Raw genomic sequence first — 15,298 nt, 5'->3', positions numbered from 1 at the left:
ATAGAAAAAGGGTAATCTCAAAAAATAAAAATAAAAAATAAAGAAAGAATAATAAAAGTGTATACTTGGGTTGATTGTACAGTTCTTTTGAATAAAAAAATTAATACATATTATTTCAATTTTTAAAAGAACTTATTATCATTATGATCTACACACATAAAATTTTATTTTCTTATTTTTTTTTTTAAAGAGGGTTTTTTAGAATAGTAGTGAACTACAACAACAAAAAATCATTTTATATTATTTTAATTAATTGAATTTTTGGTTGAACATATAGCTGTTTCGAGTATTGCCAAATACTCATCATTTATTTGTAAGTTTGGAAACAAAAGGAGATAGTGAGTAAATAATAATTACGAAATACACAATCTATGGTATATAAATAATAATAAAAATAATTTGTTTTAATAAATTTTTTTTTGTATTTAAAACACCAGATATTTTAAGCATTAATTATTTAAAAAAATAATAAAATATAACATATAATGATAATTTGCTTTGTTTTCAAATATTAGGCGCTACCTTTTAATGTACTCTAATACTCTAATACCTGCTCGCGATTATTATTTATGGAATATATATAATAGAACAAAGATATTTTTTTTTTTTAAATTTTTCTTTCATTTTAAACATTTGCTCGATCTAGATCATATCAATATTAAAAGTAGAATTTACTGAAAATTTAAATTTAATCATAAATTTTTTAATAGAGTCTGTCTAAAATCGGTAACATAGTTTATTAACATAAACTTACATGAATGTCTTTATATAACGTAAAATATTACAATAAAACCCAAAGTTTTTACATAGACAAAATATTTTTTGACATTAAAGACGTCTTTAGTGGTATTATATATAAAATATAAGTGGAGTGCCAACAACTTTCGGTGTAGCAAATGAGGTTTAAGATAGATGTTGTTTTTTAGTCTGTTAACATTCTAACCGCTGTAAACTATGTAAGTATGTAAAGTATGTATAGTTATAATTATTGCTAAATTTGGTATAATTTTGTTTTGCATTTATAGATTTAATTATACAAATTAAATTATATTTTTATTTAAATCTGCAGATATTATATCTTCAATGATTGCATTGATTATCTTATAATCTATAAATAATATAGTTATTTATTTATAACATAATTAATAAATGAGAAGTCAATAATTTTGAAGTCAATAATATTGCACATGTTACTTTGATTTTCTAATGGAATTATTAGTAGTATTATAAATAAACATTGTATAAATTTACTTTTAAAATAGATATTTTTTTTTATTTTTTTTATATTTATTTAACAGTTTGCTTTAAATTGATAAACGTAACAACGTATATATTCTGTGGTTGTATGAAAAATCGTGTGCATATTTGTGTAAAAATAAAAAGTAAATATATATAATAAAATAATTTAATAACAAACGACTAAAATATAAAAAAAAAAAAAATTGTTAATTAACATGGAAAATTTTTGCCACCTAAACATGAAAAATAATTGCCACCTAAGGAAGTCCATAAAATAAAATCCATAAATCCATAAAACCTATGTTAAACTGGTGAAAATTGTGAAATGGAACAGCAAACGAAAAACCGTTCTCGAACGAATTAGAAGAAAAGTAATTAGCTTTTGAAACAACTTTTAGATAAATTGTTAAATAAAAACATTTTGTGTTAAATACAATTCGCAACGAAGCAAAACAAATAACATGCAACTGTGATAAAGTAGAATAGTAATTAAGAAGATACACAATTTTTGCTTTCGTTCCTTCGCTAATTTTTGAACAAACAATTCCAAATCCCAACTAAACCCCGCCATGCACCAAATGTCACTACATACATATGTCATTCATACATAAAAAAATTTAGCACCAATAGAAAAAAAAATGTTAGAAAACCGCAGATACATTTTTTAACCGGATATATAAACTATTCCATTCTTCACACTTCCTCACCAACCAACTGGAAATAATTTTCTATCGGAAAACCAAACTTTTTTAGCTGTCGGTTTCGTTTTTAACTGTTGTGTGGTCAATGAAGATCGCTTAGCAGCTGATGTTACTGCTGGAGCGATTTTAGTGGCAGTTGTCGTGGACACAGTGGAACGTAGTATTGGCATTTGTGTTACAACCCGTTGGTGTGAGAAACGGCGATAAGGTCGTCGTTTGGTATACACAACTGGCGCATATATAGTATCGCTGAAGATAATTACCTCGTTTATATTCTTTTGAAATTGAAGCGCCTGATTCTGTGCCTCTTCTCGATCTAATTCTCGTTCGATCAGCAATTGCTCAATGTGATTATGTTTTTCGCGTAGCAAATCCTAGTGAAAAAAAAAAATAAAAATATTTGTTTACGATTCGGAAAGCCAATAAATGCATATATATTGTTTTCGATATATACATATAAACGTTAACCCAAAAAATATCTATAAAAACATATATCAACATGTTATTGGATAAAACAGAAATAGACATTTACAAGTTCCTACGCATATATTTACAAAAGTTTTTTTCATTACAGTGGTATATAATTATTTATATTTGTCTAAATTACCATATCTATATAAATGTATTTATAGCATATATATCTATAATAATACATACATTTAAAAATTATATATGTATAATAAAATAAATAAATTAAAAAGAAATATACGAAATATAATGTGTGAATCAATGCAAATAATATAAACTTAAAGTTGATATAATAACTCTTATACTTCAGAGTTCTCTAAGTACTCCAGAGTATTTTGAAGAACTCTTCATAAAATATAAAGACTATACAAAGCTTTTAAAAACGTAGAAATCTGTTTAACTCTTTGTTTATTCCTAGGTCATTAAAATATCTGTATTTGTTTCAATGATGAATTTAGACACTATTTTAATCGGGTTTTCAAATGGTGAATTTGGATTCAACGTAAATTTTGTCAAATTTTATAGCCCCACCGAACGTTTTTAGCGTAATCTAAAATTTTTCAAATTGTCTTAACTAATGTCAAATCAAATCATGCTTTATCTATCCAGTTATCTATCCAGCTATTAATTTCAGGATAACCCTGCTGCTCTGGCAAAATATCTAGGGTGACATAAATTAATCTCAATGTTATGTCCAATATCCGATAGGGACTGATTCCATAAAAGTTTTTAGCAGAACAACATCTTTAAGTATATAATAGTAGTTGAATAATGTGTGCAGTTTAAACAATTATGGTTAGTCTTAATACCAGGAAACTTAATACGATTTCAAAATTTATAATTTTATATACAGAGATTGATCAATACCCGATGAGACTGGTTCTTAGAAAAACAGCATATATAAATATATAATGGAAGATGAATGATGTACATTTTATATATATATATTATCAAAAGGAAGGCAAATTTTTTTTAATATACGACAATATGTAATACCAATTCTTGTACATCGCTCGAAAAAATAATATGCAACAAAGAGCGAATATAAAATTCCATTGTAAATAGTCTAAATGTGACCCAAACATATATAAATGGATCAAATGCATATCCCGCGGAGCAGGTTCTTCGTTAGATTAACTGACTTCATTTGTTTCGATGGCATTTTCATCAAGCACAATCGTTCATCAAAGAGAAATAAAAAGCATAGATTATAGATTTTTTATTGAAAATTTGCACAAGATCTGTATTAATCAATATAACCGAAACGTAGTGTTTCTAATAAGAGCTCCATATTGGTGATATGGAAGTAATCAGAAGAACTAAAGAAGAAAAGAAAATAACGCATACAAAGGATCAAAATCAAGACGATGTTGACAGTTTTCTCCGATTCAAAAGGAATTGTTAACAATGTATTCATTCTAGAAGGTCAGACGTGGAACGCCAAATTCCATTTAGGAATTTTATAACAATTTTTAGCTAGAATTTAATTAGTTCGACCAAGATGTTGAGAGTCGGGTATTATTGGTATGGATCATCCAGCGTGCGCACTTAATTTGGTTTTTTTTTGACTATATCATAAATGTAAAGGATATTAAAAGAAATCATTTCGGTATAATTACGGTCATATGATTATGATTATTGATCATCCAGCATGCGTACTTAATTTGGACATTTACTATACCATAAAAGGAAAGGATATCAAAAGAAATCATTTCGGTATAATTTCGATTATTTCGGATATCAAAAGAAATCATTTCGGTATAATTTCGGGCGTCGAAAACGAGTGGACCAACATACTAAAGGCAATTTATGTTATAAAAACTTCGTTAAACATTTTTAGTGTGATGTTGACTCGGTAGGAAACTATTTTAAATAAACAAAAATAAAATCAAAATAATATATGTTTGGGACCACTCTCAACGAATGTGGGAGACATCTATAATTAATTAAATCAATTTTATGAAACTATATATACCTTAAAATATATGTAGTATACCTAGATAGGCAAAAATTATTTACTATAAAATTAATAAATATATACTATAAAATAAACCTCAATTTTCATAACGTATCTACATAATTACATATTACTAGATGAAGTATTTTATAAGTTTTCTTCACATTTTATAATAATTACTTCAGACCAGTGTAAATATAGATATTTCTCACTAAATTTTAAGTAACTAAATATGCTTAAACGAAAAAATGAATCCCAGAGAAAGAAAATTGAGTATTTACAATTTTTATATGAATAAAATTTTTTGAGAATAAGTGAGGATAAAATCTTTTAAGGATAAGTGGATTAGGATAAAAGATAAGATCAGGATTTAAGATATATCGGTATGAGGAAGAAGTTCGTATATCTTTAGTGTTGGTCATACACTAAAAACAAACTACATTTACATAATGAATTTCAGTAAAGAAGCGCTAAGATACAACAAGAAAGTACTTTATAAAATTGGTTTCAAAAAGTTTTTTTAATATATACTTTGTTGTGGTTCAGTTGACTTTTTTAATAAAACGGACTTTATTAAATATAATATATTTATAATTAAATGTTTAAATGTAATTCTAATTATATTTATGGTATCTTTAAAAATGAATACCAGTAAAGATTTTGTGTTTATTTTGTATTGCAAATCTGATATTTACTATAGTATATATATATAAATATATATTTATATATATATATGTAAATAAAAAAGTATATATATCAATATTATTAATTTTTATATTAATAATAATATATTAAATATATTAAAAAGTATATGAAACATTGACACAGTATTCTAGGCATGGTCACTTGACAATGGATTTTAGTAGAGGCTTTTGTATTTAGGAACTTTTTACATTACGCTTTGTGTTTATGTTACTGATTACCCTATAAGTCAAGAGCTCTCGGGGTGCAACAATTATATTACAAATTTAACTTGTATAAACTAAATGGAGTATGACGTTGTTATTGTTTTAAAGCGCAGAGATTGCCGAACTCTATGTGTAACTCCGAGACCAAGATCCGGTCGTTTTTGTGACCTAATAGAGCATGTAGACTTTGTTATCGTTATCAATGTGTATAATTCACAATTTTAGAGGATATCTCGAAATATATACAATATTTTTATATACCATAGACGAAAGACTGGCAGCATTAAAATGCATTGTCAAATAAGGGTGCGCGGGGAAGTGAATTCATGCCACAACACTTATATTCAAAATAAAAATAAGATTTATGGTTTAAATAATTCTATTATTATGGATAGATATTATGGATAGATAACTTCTTCATCAACCGATAGGTTTTATAAAATTTTGGGGTAGGAATCTATTATTGGGAGTAAAAAAATTATTATACATGCATTTTTTTAATTTTGAAAAATTTAGCTATAGAAAAAAAAAAATTAATAATAAAATAAAATAAAAACAAAAAGCAAATTTAATTATCAGAAAAACAAATAAAAGAAGCGTGCACAAAAATATATTTTAGATAATGCAAAATTGCTTTATTTTTAAATCCAAAAAAGGTATAATTATTCCAAAAACATTTTTTGACTATAATAATTTTAATTTTATTGTACAAAAAGTGTTGTTAGTGCATTCTTATTTCAAGTTTTAGTAGTAAAATATTGAGCTTAAAATTAATGTTAATTAACGAAACAAAACAAAATACACACGTATATATATATATATATATATATATATATATTGTATATATATTGTATATATATTGTATATATATTGTATATATATGTATTTACATGTTTTACAGTTTGGAATTGGTATGTTAAACCATAAAATATAGATAATAGATAATATTTAAGTAGAAAAATTAAGAGAACACCACAAGCCTAGTGCATGTGTGTGTGCAGTAGAGATATTAAATGGAAGAGCACAGTATATAGTATATAACTTATATTAGTTTAGTTGTTTCCTAGACGTTAATAATCGCATAACCAATAACATTTTTATACATAGATTAATTAAGGAGGACATTTAATACAGTACAAAAAATAATTAGGAGAAGCTTAAATAGATTATAAGTTAATAGGGTTGTTGCTAGTAGTTTTAGCATACCTGCATGGAAAATTGACTTTTTGGCGTTGAAATTGGCTTAATTGACGGCGATTTGCGCTGCATTTGGAGAGAAAATAATAATCAAGGTTTAATAGGTTAATCGGCGGTTAGTTTAGTTAATGTTAATAGGAATAATTTTTGAACTAACATTTTTTTTTTTGTTTTTTTTTTTTTTTCAAAATAATTGATTTTTTGAAACATATACATTTCATAATAAAAATATTAAATTTAATTGAAATTAATTGAAAAATTAAATATTTGAATGCAAAATCGCAAATTCTGTAAAACTGTAGCAAAGCTGTTGGAGTGGATAATTTGCTTTATACCTGAGCATTCATTCGCATACGCGAAGTATTCGTTGTGGCAATGCTATTCATTGTTCCAATGGATGTTAGAGATTCGCGAGAGCCAGCTCTAGAAAGACGCGTTTTTTTCGATGAAGGCGATAATGAAACCTTTGCTATTGTCACAAAAATACCATATTTAGGTTTACATTCAAAGTATCTAGAAAGTTTCAAATGAAAATTTATTAAAAATATGACAAAACTATATAAATTGAAAGACAATTTGCAATTTGTTATAACAAACCTGATACCATCAACGGAGCCATCATTTTTGCCAGTGGGTTCATCTAATTCAATACCGCACCAGTTTCCTTGAGCAAATTGAGTTTCACCCAAGTAACGTAGAATACCAGGGCGACTACCAAATCCAGATGAGACTATTACACGATCACCAACGGTAAGTCCGTTTTCTTTTGTTTTTTTGTTTTTGTTATTTAATGGTTGCATTTAGAATTTTAATAAATTATTAAATGCTTATAAAAAATTTTTAATATCTAATACTTACTGCTTGGGCTACGCAGAAGTGAGCTGCGAATGCTAGCAGTTGGTGAAACTGTACGTGAACGTTCTGGTGAGTTTTTGGACAAAGGCGAAGTTGGGGTAACGCAAGCGCTAGCTAATGGTACAAGTGTGAGACGTGTTAAACGTGAAAATATACCACGTTTCGGTTCACATTGGAAATAGCGTTTACCAGCAACGCAGCCATCATTTTTACCTTCATTTTTGTAATTTTTTTTTTTTATTTTTATTTTTTTACAAAAAAAATATTATATTGAAATTTTGTAATTAATTTTAAAACTCAATAACTAACCATTTGGTTCATCCAAAACAACACCTGCCCAATCACCAGGTGCGAAATGTGTTTCACCAATATATGCTATTTGTCCTGGACGTATGCCACCGACCCAAACCTTCTGACCGATTATAAATTGTTCGGTATCAGCTGTTAAGATAGCGCCGTGATCTGAAATTAAAAAAAATATATAAAGAAATTATTAATATATTATACATTAAAAATAACATTATAACAAACTTAATATTACACATATTATTAATATAATATATTAAATGACTACTTCAAAAAGGTTGTGTATATACAATTAAAATATTATAATATATAGTATAATATATATATAGTTAAACACACCTTTTTCATCCATATTATCAAAACCATATTAAGTATTAATATTATGTTATTAAATAGTTACTATTTAATTAAAATAACCTAATATACCAATACACGAATAAGACAAATAGTTTTTCTGGGTTGATATTCATTAATTATCTGAAAGGTGGGTAGTAAAATGTGTAGAAATCGATAGCTAATATTTTGATTTAAAAAAAAATTAATTTCTCTAGAAAATTGGAAAATATTTTTGCATACAACTACTATACGTTTTTATTAAATCAATATGATATACAACTGTGGGAATCTGCATAAAAATCAAATTTAGATATAATTACTAAAACTACTGTCTTGGTAGTTACTCAAAGATTCTAACTTAAGCACGTTAAATCCATATAGGAACTGTAACGATAAATAAGATATTGACTAATAGAATTTGCTGTTACTCTTTAAAAAAATTATAGAACTTACAACAATATTGATGTAGCACTGACTATCTACTCTAGGGTCTAGAGTCTAACAAACATAAATATATATTAAATGTTATGTAAATGTAAATTAAATAAAATTGCTGACGTGACCAAAATTCGGGTTATTAAGACCAAAAAAGTAGAATAGAATCATGACATAATTAAACTAATTAAAAATTAAATAATTAATTTTTGGACGACAAAAATGGCAGTTTCAGACACTTTTCTGATTTTTGAGCGCCGGCGGTATTTAAAATGAAGTTATATATTAAAAATGTCATACTGCATGTGTACCATATATTGTTTCATTTGTAATTGTAATTGTTCAGTTAACAATAAATAGGCTAGAGAATATAGGGATCAAAAAACTGGCTTTTGTAATATAATTCTGAATACTCTAAAACTACTAAAATAAGGAAAGTTAAGTGTAAAAAATAAAACTGAGCTTTATCAGCAAGTTTTTAGACCTATTTTATTTTTTTTTTATTTTATGACTATGTTACTTTTGTTAACATTGCTTTATCCACTATTGGAAAACTTTTAACTTATTGAAATATTGTACTAAGACGTAACTTAAAAGCTCCTTGATAGATTAGAAAAGAAGATATACACAAACTCTTGAGAGTCGAGAATGTGAAAAAGTATATCAAAAACAGTGCGTTAAAATTATTTGATTTTGCAATCTTTTAATTAAAATACAATATATATTGTGTCAAGAAGAGATGCTGGGCTTCTAACTATACTTCACCTGAATAACTCATTTTCAGAAATCAATGCAGCTTTTGTTACTTTGTTACTGGATTCCCTACATGTTCACCTCGCAAAAAAAAAGAATAAAAAGGCAATAAACACTACACGCTGCCAACTTACCTCACATACCTATGGTGAAGTAAACAAAAGTAAAAGTGCTAGTTAACAGCGTCTAAATCTCATTAAGTTTAGTAATCCCATAGTAAATCTGATCAGTAAATCATGAGTAAATTCAGTAAATCTCATTGACCAGTAAGTAGGGAAGATAGAATGAATAAAATAATTAATTAACTAAAATAGCATTATACGAGTATAATGAAAAATCTAAATAAAGCCTGTGTATAATATATATTTTCAATGTTTATGTAAAAACAAATTAAAATAATAAGAACATAATAACAAGAAATATAAGGCAGTTCTACACAGCACATAGTGATAGAGCTTAAAAGTTGACATTCAATCGCTGAGTCGCTAAAATGTCAGTAAATAAATAAATGCAGTTTATACAGTGTATGTCATAAAAAAAATATGAAATCATTAAAATGTACAGAGTAAAAATTTTAAAATTATATTTTAAATGAAGTGATGTCATATTTCGCCATCAACATAACTGCTGAAGGCATGCATCAGATAACTCAACTGGAAAAATGAATTTTTAATGCAGAAAATTAACAGCAAAAAAAAAAAAATTATCTATGACATTAATAATTTATAATTTTTAAAGAAAAACTTAAAAAACAAAAATGCTTAACGAGCATGAAGACTATAACAAAACGCGTAAATTGTCATGAAATGAGTGCACACATTTTAAAATAAAAATAAAATTTAAAAAAAAATTATTAAATAAAAAACTTTAATAATATTACAAAAACTAAAATCATTTTAAACAATGGCCAATTCACAAATTTGCGAAACTAAAATCACGGCATTGCTTGGAAACGCCGAAGCTAAGTCAATTTACTTAAAATCTACACCAACGTCAGTCAGCTTACAAATTGCATAAATAAAAATATAAAATAATATTTATGAATATTCATAAGAAACTTAATATTCCCATGAAAGTAAAGCTTAATATTTGAAATTGACTTCATTGACTTTAAATTCAATCAACAAATAATTTAATGTTCTTCAATTACCGCTCCTCCTCAAACCCTGAATCTGAAGCTTTATAATTGTTATAATAAATACAGTATTCTCAGTTGTTTTATACAGGGTTATTAAAATGTATCTTAGGCTTTAACTCTTAACTGAGGAATGCTTAATTTTATTCGTTATTCCTCACTTAATTTGTTTCAATTTCACGTAACCAAAAAGTCAATTGAGCAAGATCAAGTTAAAATTTTTCACAATTGAACTTTTTAAAAAAAAAATACAGTCAAGCTTCCATAACTTGAACTTCTATAACTCGAACTAAAAAGAGAGCAACAGAGTTTTAGAAGACAATTACATACAATTTGACTTCCATAACTCGAACTTCTATTACTCGAATTTCTCTATAACTCGAATAAATATAATATACTAGCGGACCCGACAGACTTCGTTCTGTCAAAAAATTTTGAATGTGACAGTTTTATGTTCCTACCTATTTTATAGTGTGAGCAAAATAATCTCCTGAACAGAACAGTCACCCTGTTGTGTTGGGTTCAGCTAGGGTGACCAAAGTATCTCCCCTTCAAAGAACTTTGGCCACCCTTCTGGGATCCACTAAAAAAAACTCCGATTGCGATATTTGGCAGAGAGTTTCAAACTCTTAAACTTGATTGAAAAATAATCTAAAGGGACAGTGGAAACCTAAAGGTGACAAATATATAAAAAGTGGGTGGTTCGCTTGGTTAGTGGAGATAATGATCTGCAAAGGAAGACATGGGGATTTAATAAACATACTTACAATTATCAACAATTTATTACAACACACGAACTCATCTATTCTGCTTATGTTCTTGTCTTCTTATATATAAAAATGAATCAAAAAATGTGTTGATAAGCGCATAACTCAACAAGGCCTGGACCAATGCTATTCTTAATGATTATATTGAGCTTGACAATGAAGTTTGTATATCAAGTTTTGCTATAGATGACGATATTATTGCGCATTATATATAGCTCTGAATAAGTGTATGCGATTCTTAGCTCAACGGAAAGTGGTAGGGCTCGGTGGATGAAATTTTTCTTCAGCCTTCCAAGAATGAATGTGAAGATACATTTAAAATTCTATATACTATATACTATATATATACTTTATTATTATATACTTTATTATACCATATAGCTGTACAGATAGATGCAGCTATTTATATTAAAAAATAACTGACCCCATTTCTTGAATATCTCCTAGTTTCAAGGATATGGGTGATGCATATTACAGATAAAATATAATGATATCAGGTCATTATGCTATTATTGCTCTGTGTAAGTAGAATTTAGAACATCGTTATATATTCATATATTACAAATAAGTCTTCAAGTACTAATAAAAATGAAATGAAGAGATATTTTTACTATTGTGTACTGAGTACTATACCTAAGAAAATTATTATTACACCACTGAACTTCATTAAGTTACACAAATGGGTTAACAAAACGTTCAGTGTATTCTTTAAGAATCAAATTTTTGTTATTCCTTTATATGTAAAATAATAATAAATGTTTATTTGAAACATTATAACCTCAGTGCGTATGAGTAACAATAGGCAACGATATGTGCAGAGTAGTAAAATAGATAAGAATTTAATAATATAAATTGCTGAAAGTTAGAAGCCTACATATGTATATTATTCATATTTATTGACATTAAAAATTTATAAAATAAATAGTTTTATAAATTTGTTTTGACATAAAACTATAACAAAAACCCACATATGCAGTGTACATTTACATTTTTATTGACATTTATTTATTTATTGAATGATCTTTAAGTTTTAATTACCACCGCAATACGTAAATGTAATGCACTTTTTCAGTATTAAATATTAAAAAAATAATATCTGATTTCTTTATTAATAAATGCAAAAAAAAACATTTTTTTTTGCAAATTATTACAACTCTTAAAATAAAAAAAAAAACAACAAAACCTGATGACTTCTTCTATTAAATAATGCAAAAAAGGTTAATTACGCCCACAGCTTAAAAATTTATTTGATGATTTGATTTTTGAAATTTTATTTCAGATTCATTCAAATTATAATTAAAAGCTTCATTAGTGAAGTTGTCGTAGGCTTGAATATGTGAAATGGCTTCATTAATTTGACAACATTAAGCGCTTTATTGACACTTTTATTCATTCACGCTCCAAAGCAGATAAAATGCTGAGATACAAGTTGCAGATATGTAAATGAATAAATAAAATAAAAGTAAAATTTAATAAAATAATGATAAGTTTGCATGCAATCAATTTGCACGATAGGCATTCCATTTTATGGTTGTAATAATTAAAAACAATTAAAATTAATAAACACGAGATAGAAAATTTAATTATAATTTAAGTATTTATGAATAAATCTAAACCACAATATGTTTAAATGCACTTATCGAATTCTATCTTAACGAATAAGTAGTTATGAATTTTAAACTTCGAACGAGTTCGTTTACTTTCTACCTTTTAATGTCACGCGTTATTACTAATGCTTAAAATTATATATTTTATTTTTATTAATTTTTTCAAGCTTTGACATTTGTAGTTATATTTTTAATACAACTTTTTTGATTAGATTTTACGAATATATCACACAGACCCAATTTATGCACATGAAGACGACGTTAAATTAATTAAGAATTTATGCATTAGTCAAACCGCTGCCGGTCCATGGATTTAGCACTACCGGTAAAATATTTTATTTTTGTGTTTTACAATGCTATTTTTTTGTGAAAATATTGGTACCGATTTCTCTATCAGTATGTTTTGAGTAGTAGAAAAAGAATGATTATGACTATTGAAAAAATATTATTTGCAGCATTGGACGTTGACTGGTGCAAATTAAGCTAACGGCGACGATAGCACTTAGAAAAGGAAAAAGTAAAATAAAATCTATTTATTAACTAAAAACTTGTAGAGTAACATTAGCATGACTTTCTCAGTATTACGTACCTAGATTAGGTTCTATACATAAGATAGAATATATAAATCATGCAACAAATAATGCCTCTACAAATAGAATAGTATTGAAATTTAATAATTAAAATAAAAATATAATTTATTAATTCAATTATTCTACAGCTGGTTTATGATTTCGTTCTAATAAACACAGCAAGTGAATTTGTTAATAAAATACTTTTACAGCAAATTAACAAAACTTCAGAAAAAAGTGCGAACATACAAGTCAAGTATGTCTTTGGTTCAGTTGGTTAAGGCACGCTGACTCTGAGCTTCAAATTTGGCAGGGCACGAGTTCAATCCCTGGTACTTCCAGTCTCAAAAAATTACTTACGAATAATTAAATATAAGAAATAATTCCAAAACCACTGATAAAGGGTATTTGGCAATACTCGAAAGAACTGTGTGGTCAGCCAAAAATTCAATTTATTAAAATAATATAAAAAAGAATTTTTGTTGTTGTTGTTCACTATTTTTCGAAAAACCTCTTGACTAAAAAATTAAAAATCAAATTGTAAGAAAGACCAAGAAAGCAATGGATTAATGCGTTTAAAAATATTATTAAAAATATAAATATAAGAAACTACAGAGGAATAGCTAGTAAATAGATTATCTTAGAACAAATATCAAAGAAAAATTAAGTTTACACAGGATTGTAATGGATAATATCTCAACGTAATTGAGCTTTATGAAACTAAACAATTCAAGTATACTCGAACTCAGGCTTGAACCTATTTAAACTAACTGCTCACTTTTCATATTGCATTTTATTTCTTATTTTATATTATCCTTCTTCTCCACCAGTTCCGATCATTTAAATAACTTAAATGCTTTTTTTCTATCCAGGATCAATGCAATAACAACGAAATTAATCTTAATGTGATAAAATCAATATATATAAAAAATATATTTATATAGATTAAAATAGAGAAATTCCTCACTTCAATGTTTTGTGAGGGTTTGACATCTTAGTATTATTTACAAAATTAAGAAGTTACTTCCAATGCTAAATTTTTTGATTCTAAATTTATAACTTAGTAATCTATACTTTTTTGTGCAATATCAACGCGAAGCTTCACATCTTTATCGCACCAATAATGGACTTCCATAAAATAGTGTACTTGACTCGGTGCCTTATATCATGGGTGAACCATGATATGCCGTTCTCAAACCGAGTAAATACAATAGTTTTTTGTTAGTGTAGTTTAGGTAAGGTTATACAGGCAATACTAAGGATCTAGGATTGTTTGTACAATAAATAGTTTACTACTTTAAACTTCGATATATCGAGCAGTGGACTCGAGCTAATATCCGTTAGTAATAAAACATATCCGGGGAAATCAAAATAGTGTGATTACTTGTATTGTGATAAACTTAAGTAATAAGTATTTTTATTCTTTAAGTGATTTTAAATATTTTTACAAGATAATTAATATGCAATTGATTAAAAATTGTCTGTCAAAAGTCAGTAGCCTGTTAACATAAATATTGGAGTAGTTGCATAGTTGAGGGTGTAAACTGCATAAAAAGTGTTACCACAACACCCACATGATATTTTTTAAGTTATTCAATATAATATATAGTAGATAACTTTTGCCAAGCTGACTTTTGAGAAATATTGTGCTGAGTTTATGCATTCTGACCAATTAAGGCAATGGCAAGTGGCATAGTTTCTTATGCCAATGTAAATCAGCCAATATCAATGACACAGTGTCTATGGCACAAAAATGTTAAATTATATTGAAAGTTGTGTGGTGTGGAATGAACCCACCTGCGCAAGTGGTTTGAGTTAAATATAAAATAAAAATTATAATTCAAATTGTTAATATGTTAGTCAAATAGCGCAAAAATAATATTGTATATTGGTAACAAATATTATATATATCATATATTTCTTATATACATTTGACATATATATTTTATATAATATTTGAGATTTATTCTATATATTATTTTGGAATTAATATCTGCGCTTATAGAGATTATTTGACTGGGTTATGCAAAAAGTTAGAGTAGTAGCTTGGCTTCTACAGAGAATC

At 26.6% G+C, this 15,298-nt stretch overlaps 1 protein-coding gene across 5 annotated transcripts in view; it reads right to left on the bottom strand.

The window, feature by feature from the left end:
- LOC119687741 (restin homolog) overlaps window positions 1-15,298 on the bottom strand; it is a 60,351-nt gene that overhangs the window by 20,065 nt on the left and 24,988 nt on the right. For 4 of the 5 annotated variants that reach the window (XM_038102183.1, XM_038102181.1, XM_038102182.1 and 1 more), the window contains 6 exons: window positions 7,635-7,787; window positions 7,329-7,538; window positions 7,068-7,233; window positions 6,806-6,983; window positions 6,480-6,536; window positions 2,204-2,314 (listed from right to left, as the gene is read on the bottom strand). In XM_038102183.1, coding sequence (XP_037958111.1) covers window positions 2,204-2,314; window positions 6,480-6,536; window positions 6,806-6,983; window positions 7,068-7,233; window positions 7,329-7,538; window positions 7,635-7,787 — 875 coding nt within the window. Of the gene's footprint in view, window positions 1-2,203; window positions 2,315-6,479; window positions 6,537-6,799; window positions 6,984-7,067; window positions 7,234-7,328; window positions 7,539-7,634; window positions 7,788-15,298 lie in introns of those variants that run through there. The other variant, XM_038102185.1, reaches the window with a different exon arrangement.

This window comes from Teleopsis dalmanni, chromosome X, assembly GCF_002237135.1.
Source record: "Teleopsis dalmanni isolate 2A chromosome X, ASM223713v2, whole genome shotgun sequence".
Taxonomy (NCBI): Eukaryota; Metazoa; Arthropoda; class Insecta; order Diptera; family Diopsidae; genus Teleopsis; species Teleopsis dalmanni.
Note: the sequence above shows the minus strand (reverse complement) of the source record. Positions and strands in the feature narration are given on the sequence as shown.